At 34.2% G+C, this 21468-nt stretch overlaps 1 protein-coding gene across 36 annotated transcripts in view; it reads right to left on the reverse strand.

Moving 5' to 3' along the window:
• LOC114336038 (longitudinals lacking protein, isoforms H/M/V) overlaps positions 1–21468 on the reverse strand; it is a 630205-nt gene that overhangs the window by 314132 nt on the left and 294605 nt on the right. Inside the window, exon 5 of one of the 36 annotated variants that reach the window (XM_050646568.1) lies at positions 12974–19424. The exons of the other annotated variants lie outside the window; for them this stretch is intronic. Coding sequence (XP_050502525.1) covers positions 19015–19424 — 410 coding nt within the window. The 3' untranslated portion in view covers positions 12974–19014. Of the gene's footprint in view, positions 1–12973; positions 19425–21468 lie in introns of those variants that run through there. 36 annotated transcript variants of the gene reach the window in all.

Raw genomic sequence — 21468 nt, forward strand, 5'->3', positions numbered from 1 at the left:
TTGTATGCTGCGTAAAGTTCAAAATTATATCTTCTGCGCCATACGTCATTTTCTTTCACCCCCTTATATATGTGTCTGAGGATTTTTCGTTCAAACATACCTAATAAGTTCTCATCGTTTTTCGACAGTGTCCATGGCTCTGATCCATATATAATGACCGGTTTTATCAGGGTTTTGTATATTTTGCATTTGGTTTTTCTCGTGATATTGTTAGATCTTAGATGTTTAATTAGTCCATTATAATGTTTTATTAGCAATATGTATTCTTCTCTTGACTTCTTCGCTGACATTGTTATCTGCGGTGACTAGTGAACCTAGATATGTAAAAATTTTTACGCTTTCGATGTTATAGTCTCCTATTGTCAGATTCTGTAGGTTTCTTTGGCCTGTCGATTTGCTGGCCTTCATGTAGTTGGTTTTTATTTCATTAATATTTAGGCCACTGTTTTGTGTCGCTCTTTCTATCGCATTAAATGCTTCTATCATTTCTCCTTTGCTTCTAGCTATGATATCAACATCATCTGCAAATGCCAATATTTGTACACTTTTTGTTATTATTGTTGCTCTGGTGTTGACTTTTGACTCTCTAATTATTTTCTCTAATGTGATGTTGAATAGAATACAGGATAGGGCATCTCCCTGTCGTAGGCCCGTTCTAACATGTATTGTATCTGTTAGTGCGTTTTGAATTCGAATTTGGCTCTGTACTTTAAGTGTTTCTTTTACTGTATCATGAGAATGAAATCTGACAGTTTGTAAATCCCTTTTGACTTGAAACTGCAAACAGTCCCTTCTTAAGCAACCGACGAATCACAATAAAGTAATTTCGTAATGAGTACCAAGGCATAAAGAAATTGCAGGAAACGAGATGGCTGTCTTGTTAAAAAAGGAACTGGTAATCATCTTATACGACCATAATCAATCTGAGATATCCCAAAAAAGCCGAACTTAGTGCAGATTATTGGCAAAATATTCAAGGCTAAAAGCAAGCAAAAACTTAATTACAAACTACAGCTCGTTTCGCAAAAATACTCTTATAGTCCAGGGCGCTTCTGTTTTGAGATGGACGTTGAGAGGTGACTCAAATTTTTTTGCAGAAATTGCTTGAAAATAACTCAAATAATAATATTTGAGTTATCCTCCCACTCAAAAAGGTCCGGAACATTGTTTAAATAATCAAAATGTCAAAAAATGACGGAAAAATTCGATTTTTTTCTTCGTTTTTTTATTATAACTTTAAAAGTATTCATTTCCGAGAAAAGTTGCACTGACATAAAAGTGGCGTAATTAAATTTCCTACAATATAGAAGTTGGTAAAAAATTTAAAAATTGTCACACTTGTTGTAAAATAGCAATAATTGCGAAAAAAAACCATAAAAAACAAGTACTCGCATTTTACGTTATTCAACCATTTATGCTACACTTAGGACCTTCATATTTTATACAGAAAAACTTTATGATACAATAAAACAATACTATAAATTTCATTAAGATCGTTTCAATAGATTTAGCATAATAAAGTTTGCAATCCAGCTTTCGAAAAAAAAAAATTCATTTTTTCAAAATGTTGCAGAACTGAAAATAAAGCAGATAGCAAGTTGAATTTTTTTTTTGATTATAGAAGAGTACTGTATCTTTCATTTGCAATTTGCAAAATTAAAATCGATTAACTACCACGCCGTCAGGAATTTTTTTAAATAAACAATAATTTTTGGTGCTACGCGCAGGACAGCTGTGTTCGATTCACACACGTTGATTTCCACCAAAATTTCTTCCAATATTTATCTAATATATTATTTTCTTACTATATATTTTGTTGTATTTTAAAATTTTAATTTCACAAAAATCAAACTAATTTGCTTATTGTTTGTGAAATATTGTTTAAACAATTGCATATGTTTAAAAATAATAAACTTTTATTCTCTAAGTTAAAATATATAAACAATGAAAAAAAAAAAAAGCTAAAAAATTGCTAAAAAAAGTGTTATTTCAAAGGACAGAGTATGTGTTTTTATTTTGCAATAAACAAATTTATTTATTTATATCGAAATTTACTAAAAATTAAAATGTATCAATCATGATCAAAGGTCATTGGAATGCCCAATCAGAGAAGACCGTCCGCTGTCCTGCGCGTAGCACCAAAAATTAATGTTTATTTAAAAAAATTCCTGACGCCGTGGTAGTTAACCGATTTTAATTTTGCAAATTGCAGATGAAAGGTTAAGTATTGTTCTATATGTAGTAAAAAATTCAACTTGCTGTTTGCTTTCTTTTCGATCCTGTAATATTTTGAAAAAATGAATTTTTTTTGCGAAAGCTGGATTGCGAAATTTATTTTGCAAAATCTATTGACCCGATCTTAATGAAATTCACAGTGTTGTTTTATTATATCATAAAGTTTTTCTGGGTAAAATATGAAGTTCCTAAATGTAGCATAAATGACTGAAAAACGTAAAATTCAAAAACTTGTTTTTCTATATTTTCTTCGCAATTATTGCTATTTTGCAACAAGGGTGAAAATTTTTAAAAATTTTAACCAATTCTATATTGTAGGAAATTTAATTACACAACTTTTAGGTTAGTACAACTTTTCTCGGAAATGAATACTTTTAAAGTTATAATCAAATAATTAAGAAAAAAATCGAATTTTTCCGTCATTTTTTGACATTTTGATTATTTAAACAATGTTCCGGACCTTTTTGAGTGGGAGGATAACTCAAATATTATTATTTAAGGTATTTTCAAGCAATTTCTGCAAAAAAATTTGAGTCACCTCTCAACGTCCAAATGTACTAATATTTTTACAGATGCGCCTTGGTCTATTAGAGCATGAGAAAATACCTACTCCTGGACACTACTAACTCAGATAAAATCTCTATAAAAGGACCAAAGTGCAGATACAGAAGCAATATGCAGATTCTGCAAAAATGTAGAGTAAAAAATTATAGCAAAAATAAAATATTAGTAGAAGAAAAAAACAGCTTGGCATTTCAACATAAAAATAAAAACAATATTGACATTAAAAAAGTTAAGCATTTATTTAGTTTATTTAGGTAGTCTTTTGGTTTCACTTCAGTTATGTTCAGTATCAGATATGTTCAGTTTTCTAATACGCAAACTTATCTAAGTAAAAAATGTTACTCTATTACAAAAAAATAAAAAAATGAACTACTGGTTGACTCTACACAGTCTTAATACCGTTTTTAAGATTTTTTCACTGGCAGTATTAGTTAAAAACTTAAAAGGCATTCCACAAAAAGCTAAACACTTGGATAAGTATGTGATTATAATACTAAGTTGTCTTTTCTAAATAAGGTATTTCGGTTTTGAAAAAAATATCACAATATGTTAAAGTGCACACACTGGTAAAATGACCCAATGTCTATAACAAATGAGTATTAAAGTTTAAAGTCGAAAAGAAGATGGCTGGCACAAGATATGTCCGCCCCCAATAGGATTTATTTAAATTGGTATTTCAAAGTTTAACAAATGTTTTCAATTATTGTACTTTTCACTAATGTGAAAAACAAATTATTGCAGAAAACCTTACCTTAATTATTACAAGGTCATTTGTATTGTGGTGTCGTTAAGTTTCGAGAGGTAAACATACTGAATAGCAGGTATAATAATTAAACGTACAATACATTAATATTTATTACGTTCTACCTGTGCCGGAAACTTATCGGGACCCCTCAAATACAAATGACTTTGTAATAAGCTTAATACCATACGTATAAGGTTTTCAGGTTTCTGCAATAATTTGTTGGCAACTATACCTAGAAAGCAGAAAAAACATAAAACATTAGGAGCTCAAATACTTTAGTCATTATCAACGAACAGATTTTTTCTTCTTCCAGTATCCAAGGGCCTGGGTCTTAGAATATTCAGTGATCGGTCCGAAGATCATCCTTACAATTCTTATTTCAAAAATTTACATTTTTTTGCAATTTCTGTCATCACCGATGTCTCAGATCCATAACATATTATTGGTCTAATGATGGGTTTGAAGAGCTGAATTTTCGTTTGATGTACGGTTTTGTACCAGAATGTGTCAGTCAGCGAGAAATAGGCCTTGTTCTTCTTCATTATTCCTTTTTTTAATTATGCTACTTCTGTTCACTCTGTATAATTTGAGTCCTAGATATTTGAGGCTTCTTACTTCTCAGGCATCTTCCTCCACTCTAATTTGATTTTATTATTTATTTATTGTTATTTTTGCTCTTGTATGCGTTATTATTTTTGTATAGGTATTTATTTCTATGTATGTACGTAGTTCAATCTTCTTTGCCGCCCTTTTTAATAGTCGATATGTTTCTAACAGCCTCTTCCACATCCTACTAATGTCAGTTGAAATACGTTTATATGTTCTGCATGATTCTGTATGTAATATAAACACTGTCACGGTCCCAGGCCGGCCCTGTCAATACGGAAGCTTCTGGCGGCTAACTGTCAGAGACCCTTTCTGTGGGCGAGAGAAACTTGTTTACAATCGGCGTATCTAGAAGGACATCGATAAACCTTTTTTTTATTGCTCTGTAAATAATATTTACCTTTCGATGTTTCTGGAAATCAGTAGACTAATTGTACATAACTATATGAATAGACATTTTTGGAATTAGAGTTTAGTGGTGAATTTGAAACCATCGGTGTACTTTCATATGTAACGGGCGCGGTATTTTTGAATTTGTAATTAGATAAATTATTAGATTTTGTGTAATAAATAAATTAAATATCGTAGTTTGCAAAATAAAAGATATAAATTCAGTGATAAAAAAAAGGTTTATCGATGTCCTTCTAGATATGCCGATTGTAAACAAGTTTCTCTCGCCCACGGAAAGGGCCTCAGACAGTTCGCCGCCAGAAGCTTCCGGAATTGACAGGGCCGGCCTGGGACCGTGACAATACACCAACGATAACATAATAGCAATTATCTATCATACGAAGCTGTCTCCTCTATTTTTTCTAATTCGTGAGGATGTGCAATGTCATTTAATTTGTTTAACCATTTTGTGTCCAATTATCTCTCTCCTGTGCGTGTTGTTGTGGTTCGACTATTTGGTCCGACCATCGTGTTGGGAGATCTTTCTCTTGATCTTTGGCGTTACGTTGTCTTCAACTATCATTCGTTCCATTGGCTGTAGCAAAGTCGATGAGAATTATAAGTGAATAGCACAGTGCATAAGTAGTAATATATTTTCTGATTTAATTTTATTTTAAAATAAAAAAGCCTCTTCTTCTTTCTTCTTATGGTACCTATTCGTTCCGGATGTTTATGATCAGCATGGCTATCCTAACTTTTCTTGCTGCTATTCGGAATAGTCGGGTTGTAGATAATGAACCACTTTTTTGAAGCCAAAATGTTCTTAGTTTCAAAAGCCAAAATGTTCTTAGCAAATTTTAATTTGCGCTCTTTGAGTGTGTTAATAATCTTGCATTCCTTGCCTATTCTACGTAGGATCTCAATATTGGTCACACGATCCATCCATGAAATTCTTAAAATGCGTCTGTAACACCACATCTCGAAAGCTTTGAGTTTTCTTAAAGAAGCTTCAGAAAGTGCCCATGCATCTACTCCATAGGTAGAAAATACAGTCATAGCATCTGATGATAGAGATTTTGGTACCAAGACGTAAATCATGACTTCTGAAAAGAGACTTCAGCGTTACGAACGCTGATCTTGCTTTTCCTATGCGTTGTTTTATTTCTTTATTTCAGTAGAGTGGTCCCATTGGCTATTTATGTTGGTACTAAGGTATGTGTAGCTGTCCACCCTGTCACTTGGTTGTTGGTTAACCAAAAGCCGTGTATGTACTTAATATTTCGCGCTTACTGACTACCAGTACTTTGTTTTTATCGTATTGAGATCAAGTCCATTACATGTTCTCTACTTATATCTGATTTGCGCCACATTATTCCTTGCAAACCATCTAGAATCTAAACTATTTACAAAAATTACTACAAAAAGTTTAATTTACCAATAATAGCTAATTGGCTAATTTACCATTATTAAGTAAATCCTATTGATTGACGTTGACATCCAGTTAAATAGAATAGCTAAACGTTTATAACGAGTTGCTTCATGGCAGTAAAGATTCAATAATATATTGTAAACTAATGGAATGTCTAAATAAAGTACATAAATGGAAAAAGTTGCTAAAAAAGTTAAAGGAATGGTTTATATATTACTAGGAATCGTTTGTATATACGTATATAAAAATATAGCAATTATTGAATCACTTTGATATGTAGTTAGTTAGATTGTTCAGTTAAGTAGAAAGTTAATTGGAAGGGAATGAAGTTGTATCACAATTTTTTACGAATATTTAAGACCAAACAATCTTCCAGATTCACTAATTGCTATATTTAAATATACAATTTATGCCTGGTTGCACCAAAAAATCTTAAGCTAATAAGCTACTAAGCTACTAAGGCCCTATCTATAAGCTGAGCCCAGCTCAGCTTATAGATAGGGCCTCTTTAAATGTCACTTACGTTGCACTAAAATTTTCGACTCTTATCTATGCATTCCACGTGTCAATCCTTTGTCGCAAGCTGAAAATTGATCTATACACCAGGGAAATAAGGCAAAAATATACCATGTTCGGGACACTTGAGCAGCCAGGTTGCAAATGGGTTTTTTAAGTACTATACACCTAATACATTATAAATAAAATGCCCGTCATAGTTCGGACGAGAATTTTACTTATTAACAAATAAGTGTCAAAAATGGCAGTTTATTTATTTAAATCGCCACAGGTAAAAAAAAGGCTAATTAAATATCTTATTTATAGTATGCCTCTTTTAGTAGATAAGCAAAGGTTTAAATTGGCAGTTCTCGAATTTTGGTCCGATCATCTGTTGCTTCGGAAATGTTAAAATAAAACTAAAATTTCGAAAATAAAAAATTTACTATAACTTTTGCGAAAATGACCTTAAGACTTTCAAATTGCATGAAAAGTTGAGTAAAACAGTCCATATAATGCACAAAAAATTTTAAGACGATTCGTCAGTTAGTTTAAATTTTATTCAATTTGTTTATCCCAAAGAGCTTTTTTTTGCAATGTCATTGTTCAGAAAATTATAATGATATATCAATTCTGTGGAAACCACATGAAAGAAAAATAGTTATGTTTTCAACGTATGTAAAAGAAATCATTAAAAAGTCATTTTAATCATACCGAAAACATTTTACTAAAGAAGACTCATTTTTGGCTTATAAACAATTTGAATAACTTTGTTAATATTGACTGTAGACTAAAACTGCTTTGAGATTTGAAAAGCTGGTATTTTTACACGAATTTTCTAAGAAAAACTTTTTGCCTAGATTAATTACGGTCAAAGTTATCCACTTTTTTTTATTTAATTCACAGCTACTTTGTTTATAACAATTAAGCAACCTAACTAGCGCCATTTTGAAGTTAAAGGTATATAGTTTATGTGTACAAGTTTAAGTAAACTTTGATCTTCAACAGAGTGGTTAATAAAGCTTTAAAAATGACGTCCTAACGAAATCAATTCGTGGTCGGTGGAGGGGAAATATTAAAATCCGTGCACTCAAAAAATGAATATGATTCTTAAAACATATGGTGCGATTATGGTCCGGAGGTTGTTGATGGATTTTGATCATAATTTTTTAAATTTGCATGAACTCCTAGTCCTTTAGAAAACTTTATGTATACATACCCTTACCAAACATTACAAAATGTTAGGGGGAACCCCCCTTATCACTCAGGAATATGAAAAATCGATTACGACCGATTCTAAGACCTACCGGATATACATATATAATTTCATAAAAATCGGTCAAGCAGTCTCGGAGGAGTATGGCAACTAACACTGCGACAGGAGAATTTTATAGATGTAAATATATAGATGGCTATTAAAAAATAGTGGTTGGGGATAGAAGAGTGAAAATTAAGGGTTGTACGTATTTTTTAATGCTACATAATAAAAAATTAAGATAGACAATTTTGTCCCAAAAAATAAAAAAAAATCTCAGGGGGCAACCCCCTTACAACTTATGGGTATGAAAAATAGGTTAAAACCTATTCTTAGTCCTACAGGATATATGTGTAAAATTTCATAAAAATCGGTCAAGCCGTTTCGGAGGAGTATGGTAACTAGCACTGTTACAGGATAATTTTATGTACCTACACAGAAGTAACTGTGGATTAAATAATAAAAATGGCTAACTTTGACTGTAATTAACCTACACAAAAAGTTTTTTTTTTGAAAATTCGTGTAAAAATACTAGCTTTTGAAATCCCAAAGTAGATTTACTCTACAGTCAGTCAATATTAACAAAGCTATTCAAATTGTTTAGAAGCCAAAAATGATTCTACTTTGGTAAAAATGTTTTCGGAATGATAAAAATGACTTTTTATTGATTTTTATAAACATTTTGAAAATATAGGTATTCTTCTTTCAAGTGGTTTCCACGGAATTGCTGTATCATTAATATTTTCTGTACAATAACATTGCAAAAAAAAACTCTTTGGTGTACGCTCCGAGCTTCGCTGGTGGCGCTCCTAGCGGATTACTAATTCAACTTTCACCGGTAATTTTTAAATTTATTATTTAATTGTTATCGCTTAATATTTACAACGCAGAAAAGTAAATAAATTGTAGTCGATTTTTTAAAAATTTTGCTAATAATTTTGACGTTCTATTGATAAAATATGAATTTCTTACTTCGGATACCTTCACAATTATCGTGTAGATGGCGGTAAGATTAATATATTAATTTATAATTACATATTACAGAACATTAGAAAAACTTAAATTCAGTATTTAAAACGTAAGTATGTTTAACGTAAAAATATATACCACAGCTTTGACCAACTAATATTTTTTATAATTAATGTTTTTAATTTTAATTTTAAATTAATCACTTTGACATTTATGTCAAATTTCCGGTAATCGTTTACAGACTTGCCACTACTGGCGCTCGCGAATTTGTAAATATCCCCTCTACGTACGAGCTCACAGCGTATAAACAAATTAAATAAAATTTAAACTAATCGACGAATAATCTTGAAATTTTTTTGGCATTATATATGTTACCGGCAAAGTGTAAAATCAGGCATTGTATAGAATACCTAGGCATTCTATACATTGCCAAAAGTAAGCAGGCAAAGTGTGAAATTTTAAACATTTCATACTTTGCCTAGGCATTCTATAGAATGCCTGCTGGAGTTCAGGCAGAGTTAAAAATCTGTCTGTTCCATTGTTTTCGAGTTACAACGTGCTTGCCTCACCTACTCCCCCCGCCCATCCCCGCTATAACGCTGCTCTCAGTTCTGTTCCGTCACGCCACAGTATTGTGCTAGGCCTACGCTTCAGTTCTGTTCTGTCGTGCCACTGTATTGTTGCTTGAAAATGTCACAAGTGAACAGTAGTATCAGTAGTTCTAGTGATCGTTTATCGCTAATGAAACTTCGTTTTAGTGCCGACACTTGTAAAAATTCGGAATGCAAGTGCTAAAAATAGTGTTTTTTTTGACTGAAGACGACTATAAGAAGCTGGTGTTGGAGGTCGAAGATGCCAAGGCCAAGCCCAGAAAGGAACCTCGTCACTACTGGCTACTCAACAGGTATGATGTAATGATCGTAGAAAATGTGCAAAAACTAATACACCCATTAAAACAAGGAGACAGTGTTGTAAAATTTTATGTCCACGATTCAGATTTATTTACTGTTCTCCATGAAGCTCATGTAGCTATTGGTCATGGAGTCATGGTGGAAGAGATCGAATGTTAAAAGAGCTAGATATTAAGTACAAAAATGTTACACGTCATGATGTTGAGCTATATATTAGTTTGTGTGAGCCATGTCAGAAGAAACAAAAGGGTTCGAAAAGAGGAGTGGTAGTAAAGCCCCTGATTTCATCAGAATTTAATTCTCGTTGTCAAGTAGATTTGATTGATTTCCAGTCACAGCCCGACAGGGAGTTTAAGTTCATAATGGTCTATCAGGATCATTTGACAAAATTTGTGATTCTTAAGCCTCTCAAAACTAAAACCGCTGAGGAAGTAGCATATCACCTAGTTGATATTTTTACTCTCATTGGAGCACCAAGTATATTGCAGTCAGACAATGGAAGGGAGTTTGCAAACAAAATAGTTTACAATTTAAAAGATTATTGGCCTACGTTAAAAATCGTTCATGGCAAACCACGTCATTCTCAAAGTCAGGGTAGTGTAGAACGTGCAAACCAAGATATTGAAAACATGATTTCGACTTGGATGCAAGATGAAAAAACTGACCGTTGGAGTGAGGGATTGAGATTTGTGCAACTTATGAAAAATAGAGCTTTACATTCAGGAATCAAAAGAACGCCCTATGAGGCTCTCTTCGGCTGTAAAGTAAAGGTCGGTCTTACAACATCTTCTCTGCCTCGAGACATTTTGGTTTCCATTAACAGCGAAGAAGATTTGGAAAGAGTGGTTAATAACATGCACACAACAGAAACACAAACAATGTCAAGTCTAGAACCTCCACTCCAAACCGATCATAACACTTCAGAAGTTAATGAGGCAACCGTTGATGTCTCGGTCAGTTCTAGCCTTCTACAAATGTGTAGCGTTTGTTTGCAGCAAACTAATGAGAAACAAAACTGCACAAAATGTTTAGCGGACATACATATTTCATGTGGCCATTCAATTCAGGGGTGTGATGATACTTAAAAAACCCTGTTGTGTGTCCCTTGTTTTAATTCGGAAAATATTGATAAAGAGAGGAAGAGGTCAAAAGCTTGTCTTGAAAAACAAGCTAAGAAAATGAAAGCTAATTCCGATAAAAAGTTTCCCCCCGTCACCAAAGGAGTCACTGTTCGTGTTCCAATTCCTGACGTTGACAAAGGAAAAGGTGACTTGAGAAATATTCTGGCAGTGGTCATGGATACGACAGAAGATGGGTTTTACAAATTAGGGACCGCCAACGGAGTTTTGAAACAACTGTACGCAAGGTCACAGTTTACAGTTTGCAAAAAAAGTCTAGTTCGAGTAGAAGACGTGCCTGATCAAGAAACAGGACTTCGTACCGTTGCAACAGCTCAGTCAACAGGAAGCGGCCAAGGATTTGTGAGATGCACTTGCAAATCTAAATGTCAAACCAAACAATGTGCTTGTGTTAAAAACAGTCGAAAATGCAACTCGAAGTGCCATAGTTCTCTTTCCTGCTGTAACAAGTAATTTCTTAAATTAATATTTCACTTTTAAATTTTACTCTAGTAAAATATGAGGATTTTCAGATCCTATGTTTAATACATTTCATGTTTGTTATTTGCAATAAACAATTTTTAACAATGTTGTTCATTTTATACTTTGCCTGCAAAACTTTCGACATTCTATATAATGCCTAGGCATTATACACAATGCCTAGGCAAAGTTTGTACAATTGTTAAGAAATGAGTTTATTTCATACTTTGCCTGGATTCACTCGGCAATGTATACAATGCCTAGGTATTCCATACAATGCCTGAATTGTACACATTGCCGGTAACATATACACTAGTTGACTCAACTTTTCATGCAATATCAAAGTCTTAAGTTCATTTTCGCAAAAGTTATAGCAAATTTTTCATTTTCAAAATTTTAGTCTTTTCTTGCAATTAGCGAAGCAACAAATGATCGGACCAAAATTCAAAACTGCCATTTTACACCTTTGCTCATCTACTAAAAGATGAATACTCTAAATAAGATATTTAATACCCCTATTTTTACCTGTAGCGATTTAAACGAAAAAACTCTCATTTTTGACCCTTATTTGTTAATAACTAAATTTCTCGTCCAAACTGTGACAGGCATTTTTGTATTTATAATGTATTAGGTATATAGTACCCAAAAAACCCATTTGCAACCTGGCTGCTCAAGTGTCCCGACAAAAACCTTATTTCTCTGGACTACTAAGACTCAATGGTGCAACGCGTATGCTTCGTAAAGCTTAAGGTACGTCTCAAGCTTAAGATTTGTTGGTGCAAACAGGCATTAGATACATTTTTACAAGTATCTACCGTGATTCTAAAATGATTATTTCTGACTAATACTAAGATTCCACCATATTATTAAATTATTTATATACATGATATCACTTACAGAAGTATAACAAGTACATAAAAATGTAAATTACTAATGTGAACTCATTAGTTTAAAAATTAAATTAACACTATACTTGTAGTCCTTCTGTAATTTTTTTTATTAGGATAAGATTCCAAGGATTCAATATCAAATGGTAGACTTTTAAACTATCTTAAGTATATACTATATACTACCAACTAAAACTGGTTGTAAATTCTTAATATAAATCAGAAATAATTGTTTTGAGGAAGATAGTAATTACGCGTTACTAACACTGTTACTTTCACTATTTATCTCCATTTCTTTATTTTCTCCCATAGATTGACTACTTTCCGGTTCTTCAGATTTCATTTCGGATTTAACGGACGAATAATCAATTTCACGATGCATCCTTTCCATATGTCTAGCCATATGCATCTTCTGCTTGGCTTTATAAACGCAAAAAGGACATTTGAATTGAGGCTCTTTACCACATTCCCACTTTTGATGGTTTCGTAAGGAGCTTTTTAGCTTATACGTCCTTCCGCAATCTCCACAGACAAATCCACCTTCTCGAGTTTCTGGACTTTGGGCTTTGATTCTTGGTTTTGGACTTAACGAGAGATCTAAAGAAGTTCTGTTTAGTGATTGCAGCATAGATTGCTTCATATTTTCGCGCATCAGCATCATTGGAAGTACAAAATGAGAAGGCCAATTTTCCCAGGTATTTCTTTCTTTCTTTATTCGAAGATCTTCAGCTAAAAAATAACATGCTATAATATAGACGGTACTGGATGATCGGTTTAAGGAAATAATAAATTGATGCTCGGTTTAATAAAGCAGGAATGAAAAAAGAATGAATTGTGCAGAATAGGTAGAAGAGAAGTGCATGCGAAAATAAAAGATAAATCAAAGAAAAACTTTTAAAAATACGTGTACTACAACATAAATGGTGATTTACAATGTTCTTAAACATAATCTTTAAAATACATTTAATAAAATAACTATAATAAATGAGTAGAACAAACAAAAAATGAGTATTGTGAAAGCATACTGTAAAGAAGTACCGAGACTGTCGGAAACTGAATGCTTTTTGTAAGATTGTTATTGTAAATCTGATACCTCCTATATAAATCTACAGGGTGTCCCATAATTAATTGGACATTAGCTAATGGGTGACAGAAGACATCAAAATATTTAGCCAAGATTTAACCAAAATCGCTTAAATAAAATATGGCACCTTACTGAGTTACAGGGTATTTTATTTAAAAATTTACAAACTATTTTTACTCAGTCTTTTAAAACTATTTGAGGTATCCTCTTCATACTTGGCAGAAAGTGTAGGTATTATACATCCTATGCAATTATGATAAATAAACGTTTCTGTAACGCTGTCGGGAGACAGCGAATGGTTGATCCTTCCCAAATTCTACGCCACTGGCGGAATTGCCCTGTTAGCGCAATTTTTCGATTCTCCGATACTCTTTATGTAAATAACGTACTCTTTACTCGTAACGATAAAGTCATTAGTTTTCGAGATATTTGAAGTTAAACATGTAACGGCACAGATATTTTGATTAATGTATTGTGCCGCTTAATTTTAAACTTCAAATATCTCGAAAACTAATGATTTTATCATTAAGACTGAAGAGTATATTACTCATTCTTAACGATAAATTAATTAGTTTTCGAAATATTTGAAATTAAAAATTAAGCGGCACAATACATTAATTAAAATAACTGTGCCGTTACATGTTTAACTTCAAATATCTCGAAAACTGATGACTTTATCGTTACGAGTGAAGAGTACGTTATTTACATAGAGAGTATTGTAGAATCGAAAAATTGCGGTAAAATGGCAATTTCTCCAGTGGCGTAGAATTTGAGAAGGTTCAACCGTTCGCTGTCCCCTGTCGTACGCCACTGGTAGTAGCCAGCAACGTTTATTTACCATAATTTAGTAGGGTGTGTAATACCTACATTTTCTATCAAGTATGAAAAGGATACGTCAATAGTTTTAAAATACTGAGCAAAAATAGTTTTTAAATTTTTAACTAAAACACCCTGTAACTCAGTAAGAAGCCATATTTTATTTAAGCGATTTTGGTTAAATCTTAATATTTTGATGTCTTCGATCACCCATTAGCTCATGTCCAATTAGTCATGGGACACCCTGTATATAATACAGGATAGCGTAACTTCATAACGAATCATAAAGAACAACACGATTAAAGGTAATTTTTGCAAAGATTTGTTTATTTGCGCATGTAGGTGTATGGAAATAACTGAAGACTTTTATGAGAATCATTAGCCTATGGACAAACAAAAAAAAACACTTCAGAAACATAAGGAATTATATAGAAAAGTTCTAAGAGCAATCAAGGAAACTAAAGAGCGACGACTGTAGAAAAAATTCGGTGATATAGAAAACATGACAGCTTTAACTTCCAGAAGATACCAAAAGAAAAGACCACATACAAAAGATGAAGCCATATGGAGCAATGTTGGATATAGACCACAACATCAATATAGAAACCGATGAAAAACAATACATGGAAGAACTATTTAGAGACGAAAATACCAGTACTGTGACCACAGCGACCGGTAAAGAGGGACCCACCATCACAACGATGGAGTGGAGTCAGCTAACAAAACCCTGAAGTGCAACAAAGCTTCTGGACCAGACCAGATACAGCGAGAAGTTGGATCAAATCCAAATTTTCATGCAATTCGGTCGTGACACGGAAAATTATACGGTATCGCCGTATTTCACCTTCATTTACTGACCTATTAATTAATTTCGAAGAATAAACGAAATTTGATGACGATACGGCGAAAAGAATTATTGGCACTTTCACTTCTTTTGCGAACAACATCCTCTTCAATTTAAAAACACGTTGTGAAGAAAGAGCAGACACTGGGATTTCGACACTTTTCCAGAAAAATCAGTTATCATTAACTCTTAAGAGAAGACGGTAGAATATCATAAGATATTTTCATTCTAGATGAAAACCATTATTAAAACGTGTAGTTATAATATATATACCTACGAAAGCGGTTCAATAAGTACTTAGCCTAAAAAAAGAAAAACAAAAATTTTGGGAAAGTGGCGAATATCTCTCTCAACATAGTCTCCTTTTGGCTTGATACACTTCACCCAGCGATGTTGCAAATTCTTTCTGGTGTCCGTTATGAACGTACACTAAACGTCTGAAAAATACGTTTTCTCGAGGTCTGCAAAGTAGGCTTCCGAGGAAGCGATGACCTTTTCATTTCACCTAAAATTTCTGGCTGGCGGATGACTTTTTCAAGTTTGTAAACAAAAATAAAAATCTGGAGAATGAGGAGGATGGGGCACTTCGTAGTCCAGTGGAGGTGTGAGCCAGTGCGTTGTCATAGTACTTACTTACTTTCCGTGTCCGGAACACCAACAACTTTAAATGCTGCGTTTCCAATGGTTGGCCACATAGATGGCCCTGTCATTTGCTATAATTAAGTCTTCTTCTGTGCCCGTCTCTCTCATCTCTGTGCATGATAGTAGATGCCGGCTGGTCTGAACCGCGCCACAGTCGCAGGTATCGTCCTCCTGATATCCCCATTTTTTCAGGTTACTAGCACAACGTGAAACGCCGGTTCTTAGTCTGTTTAGCGCTTTCCAAGTCGGATACGGTAAATTGTGTCCAGCAGCCATTTCCTCTGAGGGAGGAAAATGTGTTGCGGTAGATGACGCTTGCCATAGGTGTATTCGGCGCGTCTCTGGCGCTTCGAGGATGGATATTGATGTTTTCAGGAAGCTTTTCCGAGATCTTGTCTGCTTGGCTGAGTTTGGTGGTCATATAAGGGGTGTCTTCGGTCCGTCTCCTGCTTTTTTCGTTCTACCTCTGACGTGACCTTCCTCCTGATAGGTGGTGGAGCAATCCCAGCTATGGGGTATACCTCTTCGATAGGTGTCGGTTTAAGGCAACCCGTTATTATACGAACCGTTTCATTTAGAGTCACGTCGACGTTCTTTGCGTGAGCAGAGTTTGCCCATACTGGTGCTCCAAACTCCGCGGCCAAAAAACATAATGCTAAGGCTGTGTGGAGAGTGTGTGGTTAAGCTCCCCATTTTGTATTAGTTAGCTTTCGGATGATATTATTTCTGGCACTTACTTTCTTCTTGACATCTTGACAGTGGTATCGGTAAGACAGAGTTCTATCCACCATGACAACTACCAGTTGTCATGGTGGAAGCGTATTTTATTCTTCGCCAAATAAGGCCGTTTTTTCTGCAATTCGACGTCCAATCGGCTCAACACATTGGCGTAGTAGAGCCCTGTGGCCGTTTTGCCCTTCTCTAGGTAGGTAGTCGATGTAAGTCACACCTAGTGAATTCCAGAAAACAGTGGCCATTATCTTTCCGGTCGATAGAATAGTTTTTGCCTTCTTAGGAACACGTTTTCCGGGTGACGTCCATGGTTCCAACTGTTTCTTGGTGTCTGATGAGTACCAGTAGACCAATGTCCGTTTGATTAAAGTTAAACAGCGTCAAACATTGCTTCGAAGTTGTCTCACTGTTGCGCTTTTATCCAGAGTGAGCAAACTCGGCACCCTCTCGCCGACAACTTTCTCATGGTCAAAATTTCATAGAAGATATGAACCGCGCGGCATTTTGAGATGTCTACTATCTCAGCTATCTCGCGAAACCTTCAGTCGGCGGTCTGTCAATTGTTCCATTTTTCTGTACTATGTCGTTGAAATTTTAACATTAGTCGTCTACGAGAATGTATTTGTTACACGATAGTAGTAGATTTCTTTTGCGACAGTGGTGTTATCGGGCGATGAGGCTAAAGGTCGCGGCATATTATCATGCACGTAGCATTCCCATCACGTAGCGTAGTCTCCGAAAAACCTGATTTTACTGAAAGGTGTCTTATACGATACGTTCCAAACAGTGTGAATTGTTCATATTTAAAACCATTTAATCATATTTTCGGAAACTAAACGCTACGTGCTGCAATCGCTACCTGCATTATAATATGCTGTGACCTTAAGTACTAATTGGACTGCATACTGTACAGGTATATATAAATGGTGATTCATTTAGAGGTACTTTTTTAAAAAAGAAAAAACAATAAAAAAATGAATTTTATTTGAAAATCTTCATTGTCGTAAAAAAGAACCATTCCTTACAATTACTTCTTAAAGATAATTTCTTTCAAATGTTGACCAAGACTGCGGTTAAGACGGTCCATTCTGAAGGTATAATTCCCGATGACGCGTTCGAGCTTTTCGATTGGTATTTGACCAGTGGCTCGAGTAATACTGGCCTCCAATGCCTCAATCGTAGCCGGTTTATTCATGTAGACTTTGGACTTGAGGTAGCCCCAGAGGAAAACGACTAGACGTGTGATGTCACAGGATATAGGCGGCCAAGTCACTTGTCCGAAGCGTGAAATAAATTGCTCACCGAACCGTTTTCTCAGTAAAGCCATTCTTTCACGGGATATATGGCAGTTGAGGCCATATTTTTGGAACCAAATGTCACTTAAACTACGAACTTCAATTTCTGGTACCAAATAGTCCGTTATCATGGGATAATGGTCTCCATTCACATTAACATTCTGGCCGGTCCAAAACATGGACCGACGATGACACCAGCCCATAAACCACACCAAACAGTGTTTTTTTCTGAATGTATTGGCAACTCTTTGGGTTGCTCATCGACCCAAATACGGGCATTTTGTTTATTCACGTCCTCATGCCAAAAACGGGCCTCATCGGAAAATATTTTTTTCTATGGATGCTATACAATGTGCAACTTCTCTCACTACTTACATACATTCAAAACGAACAATTTCTCAGGCTGTGAGAAAAGTCGGCCATTGCAGTCCGAAATATTTTTTCTCACGGGTTCCATACGTAGAATCGCGGTTTACACGGTAACATGCACAATACAAACACAAATATGTTTGTCAAATAAAATGTGTCAAATCAAAACTTACAAGGAATTGCGTTTTAAAACTGTTCAAATATAACTGATAACTATAATTTTAGATAAATAAAAGTATATAAATATTAAGAATATTAAATACCTACATAATATGTGCATAATATGTATTTTATTTCAATTTTGGCATATAATCTACATAAAAGCACCTAAATTATTTAATTTTGAAGTTTGAACTCTTGACAAAAACGCATCCATAGAAAAAGTACAGTGTACAACACGTGAGAAAACGACATATTTCTCCCTCGCTTGATTTGCAGCACTCGCCTCGTACCTCGGCTCGTGCCAACAAACTTCTGCGCTCGTGAGAAATATATCTTTTTCTCTCTTGTTGTACAATATACTATTTTTTGCTCTAAGCGCACAAAACAGTTTCCTCATTGAACGCCTCTAAATATTTTCTAGACGTTGTGCCGAGTTAAGTCCTTCTAGGATGAAATGTCAAACAATACTGAATAAGAAACCAACTTTAGGTGATACCATTCATGCACGATCTCCCAACAAATCCTCACCAAAAAAAGTACCTCTAAATGAATCACCCTTTACTATAGCTATAAATATGAAAATATATGTAATATATTTGTATAGACATAAACATATACAACATAAATATGTTGTATGGAAACTAAAAGCGAATAAAATCTTAGAAGATCATAAAAAGATATAGAACGATGTAAAATTTAAAAAACTGGCCTTTAAAAAATCGAACAGCTTGGCTATATAAATCATAAGTTGATATTCTTAACAAAGGTTGAATATAAAGGATAAACAATTGACAAAGGAAGCAGAAGTATAAAAAACAAAAATTCTAATGATACAAAGACGTAGCACTAGAGGCAAAATAAATTCGCACATTAAAAAAATACATAAAAACCAACCTTACGAAAACATAATTCTAACGGCAAATTTTATACTAAATAAAAATAAATTAGTGCAGCAAACATAAATAAACAAAAACTCAAATGATTGTCTATTTCAGTACATACTCCACATTTTCCTCTTTCTTTGTGAACAGATCTGGATTATTTTCTTCTATCAACCCAATCTTATCTTTATGTTGTCGTCGGACATGCCTGAGTTGATGTCCTCTTCGTTTGCACTTTTGAGGGCAAAAAGGACACTGGAACATGGGTTCTTTGCCACACTCATAAGTTAAATGTCTTTGTAAAGAATCCTTGCGTATGTAGGTTCTACTACACTGCGGACAACGAAAGTTGCCGCGTATTCGGTTGGTTTTCTTTTTGGGTTTCTCTACTGTACATAGGTCCGCTGCCATCAGCGACATCATACATTCATTTTGGTCTTCTCTCAGTTCTATTTTGACAGGGAAAGAGTCCATGTCTTGTTTAGTGGTTAGTTTTTGTTGTTGAGGGGGTGGGCCTAAAAAAAGCCAATTTAGTAAATCTATAAAATGTTAATATAGAAGATGTACTCACGCTTTTTGTTTAGAATAAATAAATGCAAATACTACGGAAGTTTAGCACCAGAGGTACAAAAAATAGGAATAGTGTATCTATTTGTAATATACTGGAAGAATATCTCAAATGATAAATTCACAATTCTTTCAATCGTGAATTTTATTTATTATCGTCATCATTATATGTATGCCAGTGCTACGTCAGATGACTTTTCTTAGATTTCTACCTGCATAATCTACGTTTTTCTAGACATGCCAATAGAAGTCGGTGGTAGAAACACTGATAAATTGACACTGTGTAGGACAAAGTCACACTAATTTAAATCATTTCTATATTAGCTTCAAACCCCAAGGGATTTACAACTGTAACCTAACTAACTCAATCAAAGATGAGTCAGGTTAATTATTTGTTGGTCCTATCAGTATAAACTTATAATACTAGTCATCAATTTTTTTTATAATTATTTAACAAATGATAAACATTCACTGCGAACATCAGATCCAAGTACGTGGACATAATTTGCTTCATGTTAATCGATAAGAAAGAAGGCATATTTTAATCAGCTAGAAAAGTATATAAATAAAAAAAATTATTTGAAACAATATTAGTATATGATTCAACGAGCATGTAATGATGGCTATTACTCTCGATTTTGAAGTTTGCGACACGAGCTGAAGGCGAGCGTCGTAATTTATCTTTTGAATGAGTAATAGCCATTACATGAGAGTGGAATACACGTAGAAAACACGTTTAGTAGTTTTTTATTCGACATAATTTGAGTTCAGGATATTCTGTGCATGCAAAGAAATGATAAACAGAATCTTTGTTTATCTTCTTATTTGTAACTATGCAACACTTTTTGGGAGAATTCTTCGATGTTTATTCAATTGTTATTGCAACGTACACATTTTTTTTTATTATTTAAACACAACACCATATATCAATCTCGCAGTGTAGTTGTTATTAGTGGATACAACAAGAAAGAAATTGCCAACAAGCCAACAAGAGTTGAACAACTAGCCACACACGAATTCGCCGGTTATCACTATTTAAACAGATTCTGGTCTCGTCTGAAAAAAGCACAAAATTCCAAAACTGTTGGGGGAGCTGTATGTGTTCTTGAGCCCACTAGAGGCGGTCCAAAACATGGCTAGGTTGTAGCTGAGGAATTCTTATTGGTCGACGACTCCTCAAAAGTGAGTCTAAAATTCTTCTTCTTATTGTAGCCAACGATACTCTGACTCCTGTAGCATGCCTGAATTCTCTTTGGAGGGCTGGTACAGACATAGAAGAATTTCTACCGATGGAAATTCTGATATATCTATTCTGTCGATCATTGGTAACTCGGGGTCTACCAGACCGACTCTATTCCGTATCGCGTTTGTCTCCAGGAACCTATTCCATATCCGTGAGACATCACTCTGAGAAACACCAAGTCTTTCCGCCACAAACCGTTGTGAATGGCCTTCTTCAATTAAATCGATAATTCTTATACGGTCCAACTGATAAATTAAAGAACGATTCATTTTTAACCACGTTTTCAAAAATTTCACCAGAATAAATTTTTCAAATGTTTACACCTTGGCAAAACCAGGTCAATTAAATGGGTAATCAAATAAAATAATAAACCAAAAATGGTATATTTTTTATAAAAAAGCCCATTAAATATGTGATAAAGATACGGATTTATAAAAGCGTAAACATCGTGAATACGAGGGGTGATGCATAACTTTTGAAACTATGTGTATTATGCTTTGAACATTTCAGTGTGGGTTGTGCTCATTCAACATATCCTAACGATAGGACTGTTGCATTTCCGAAAAAACTTTTTCAGTAAAGAAGATAGCCTTAATTCGTTTACCTTTTAGACCATCCTGTTGTACGTCTGAGCATTTTGTCGGTCTACCAGACCGACTCTATTCCGTATCGCGTTTGTCTCCAGGAACCTATTCCATATCCGTGAGACATCACTCTGAGAAACACCAAGTCTTTCCGCCACAAACCCT

Source organism: Diabrotica virgifera, chromosome 3 (assembly GCF_917563875.1).
Source record: "Diabrotica virgifera virgifera chromosome 3, PGI_DIABVI_V3a".
Taxonomy (NCBI): domain Eukaryota; kingdom Metazoa; phylum Arthropoda; class Insecta; order Coleoptera; family Chrysomelidae; genus Diabrotica; species Diabrotica virgifera.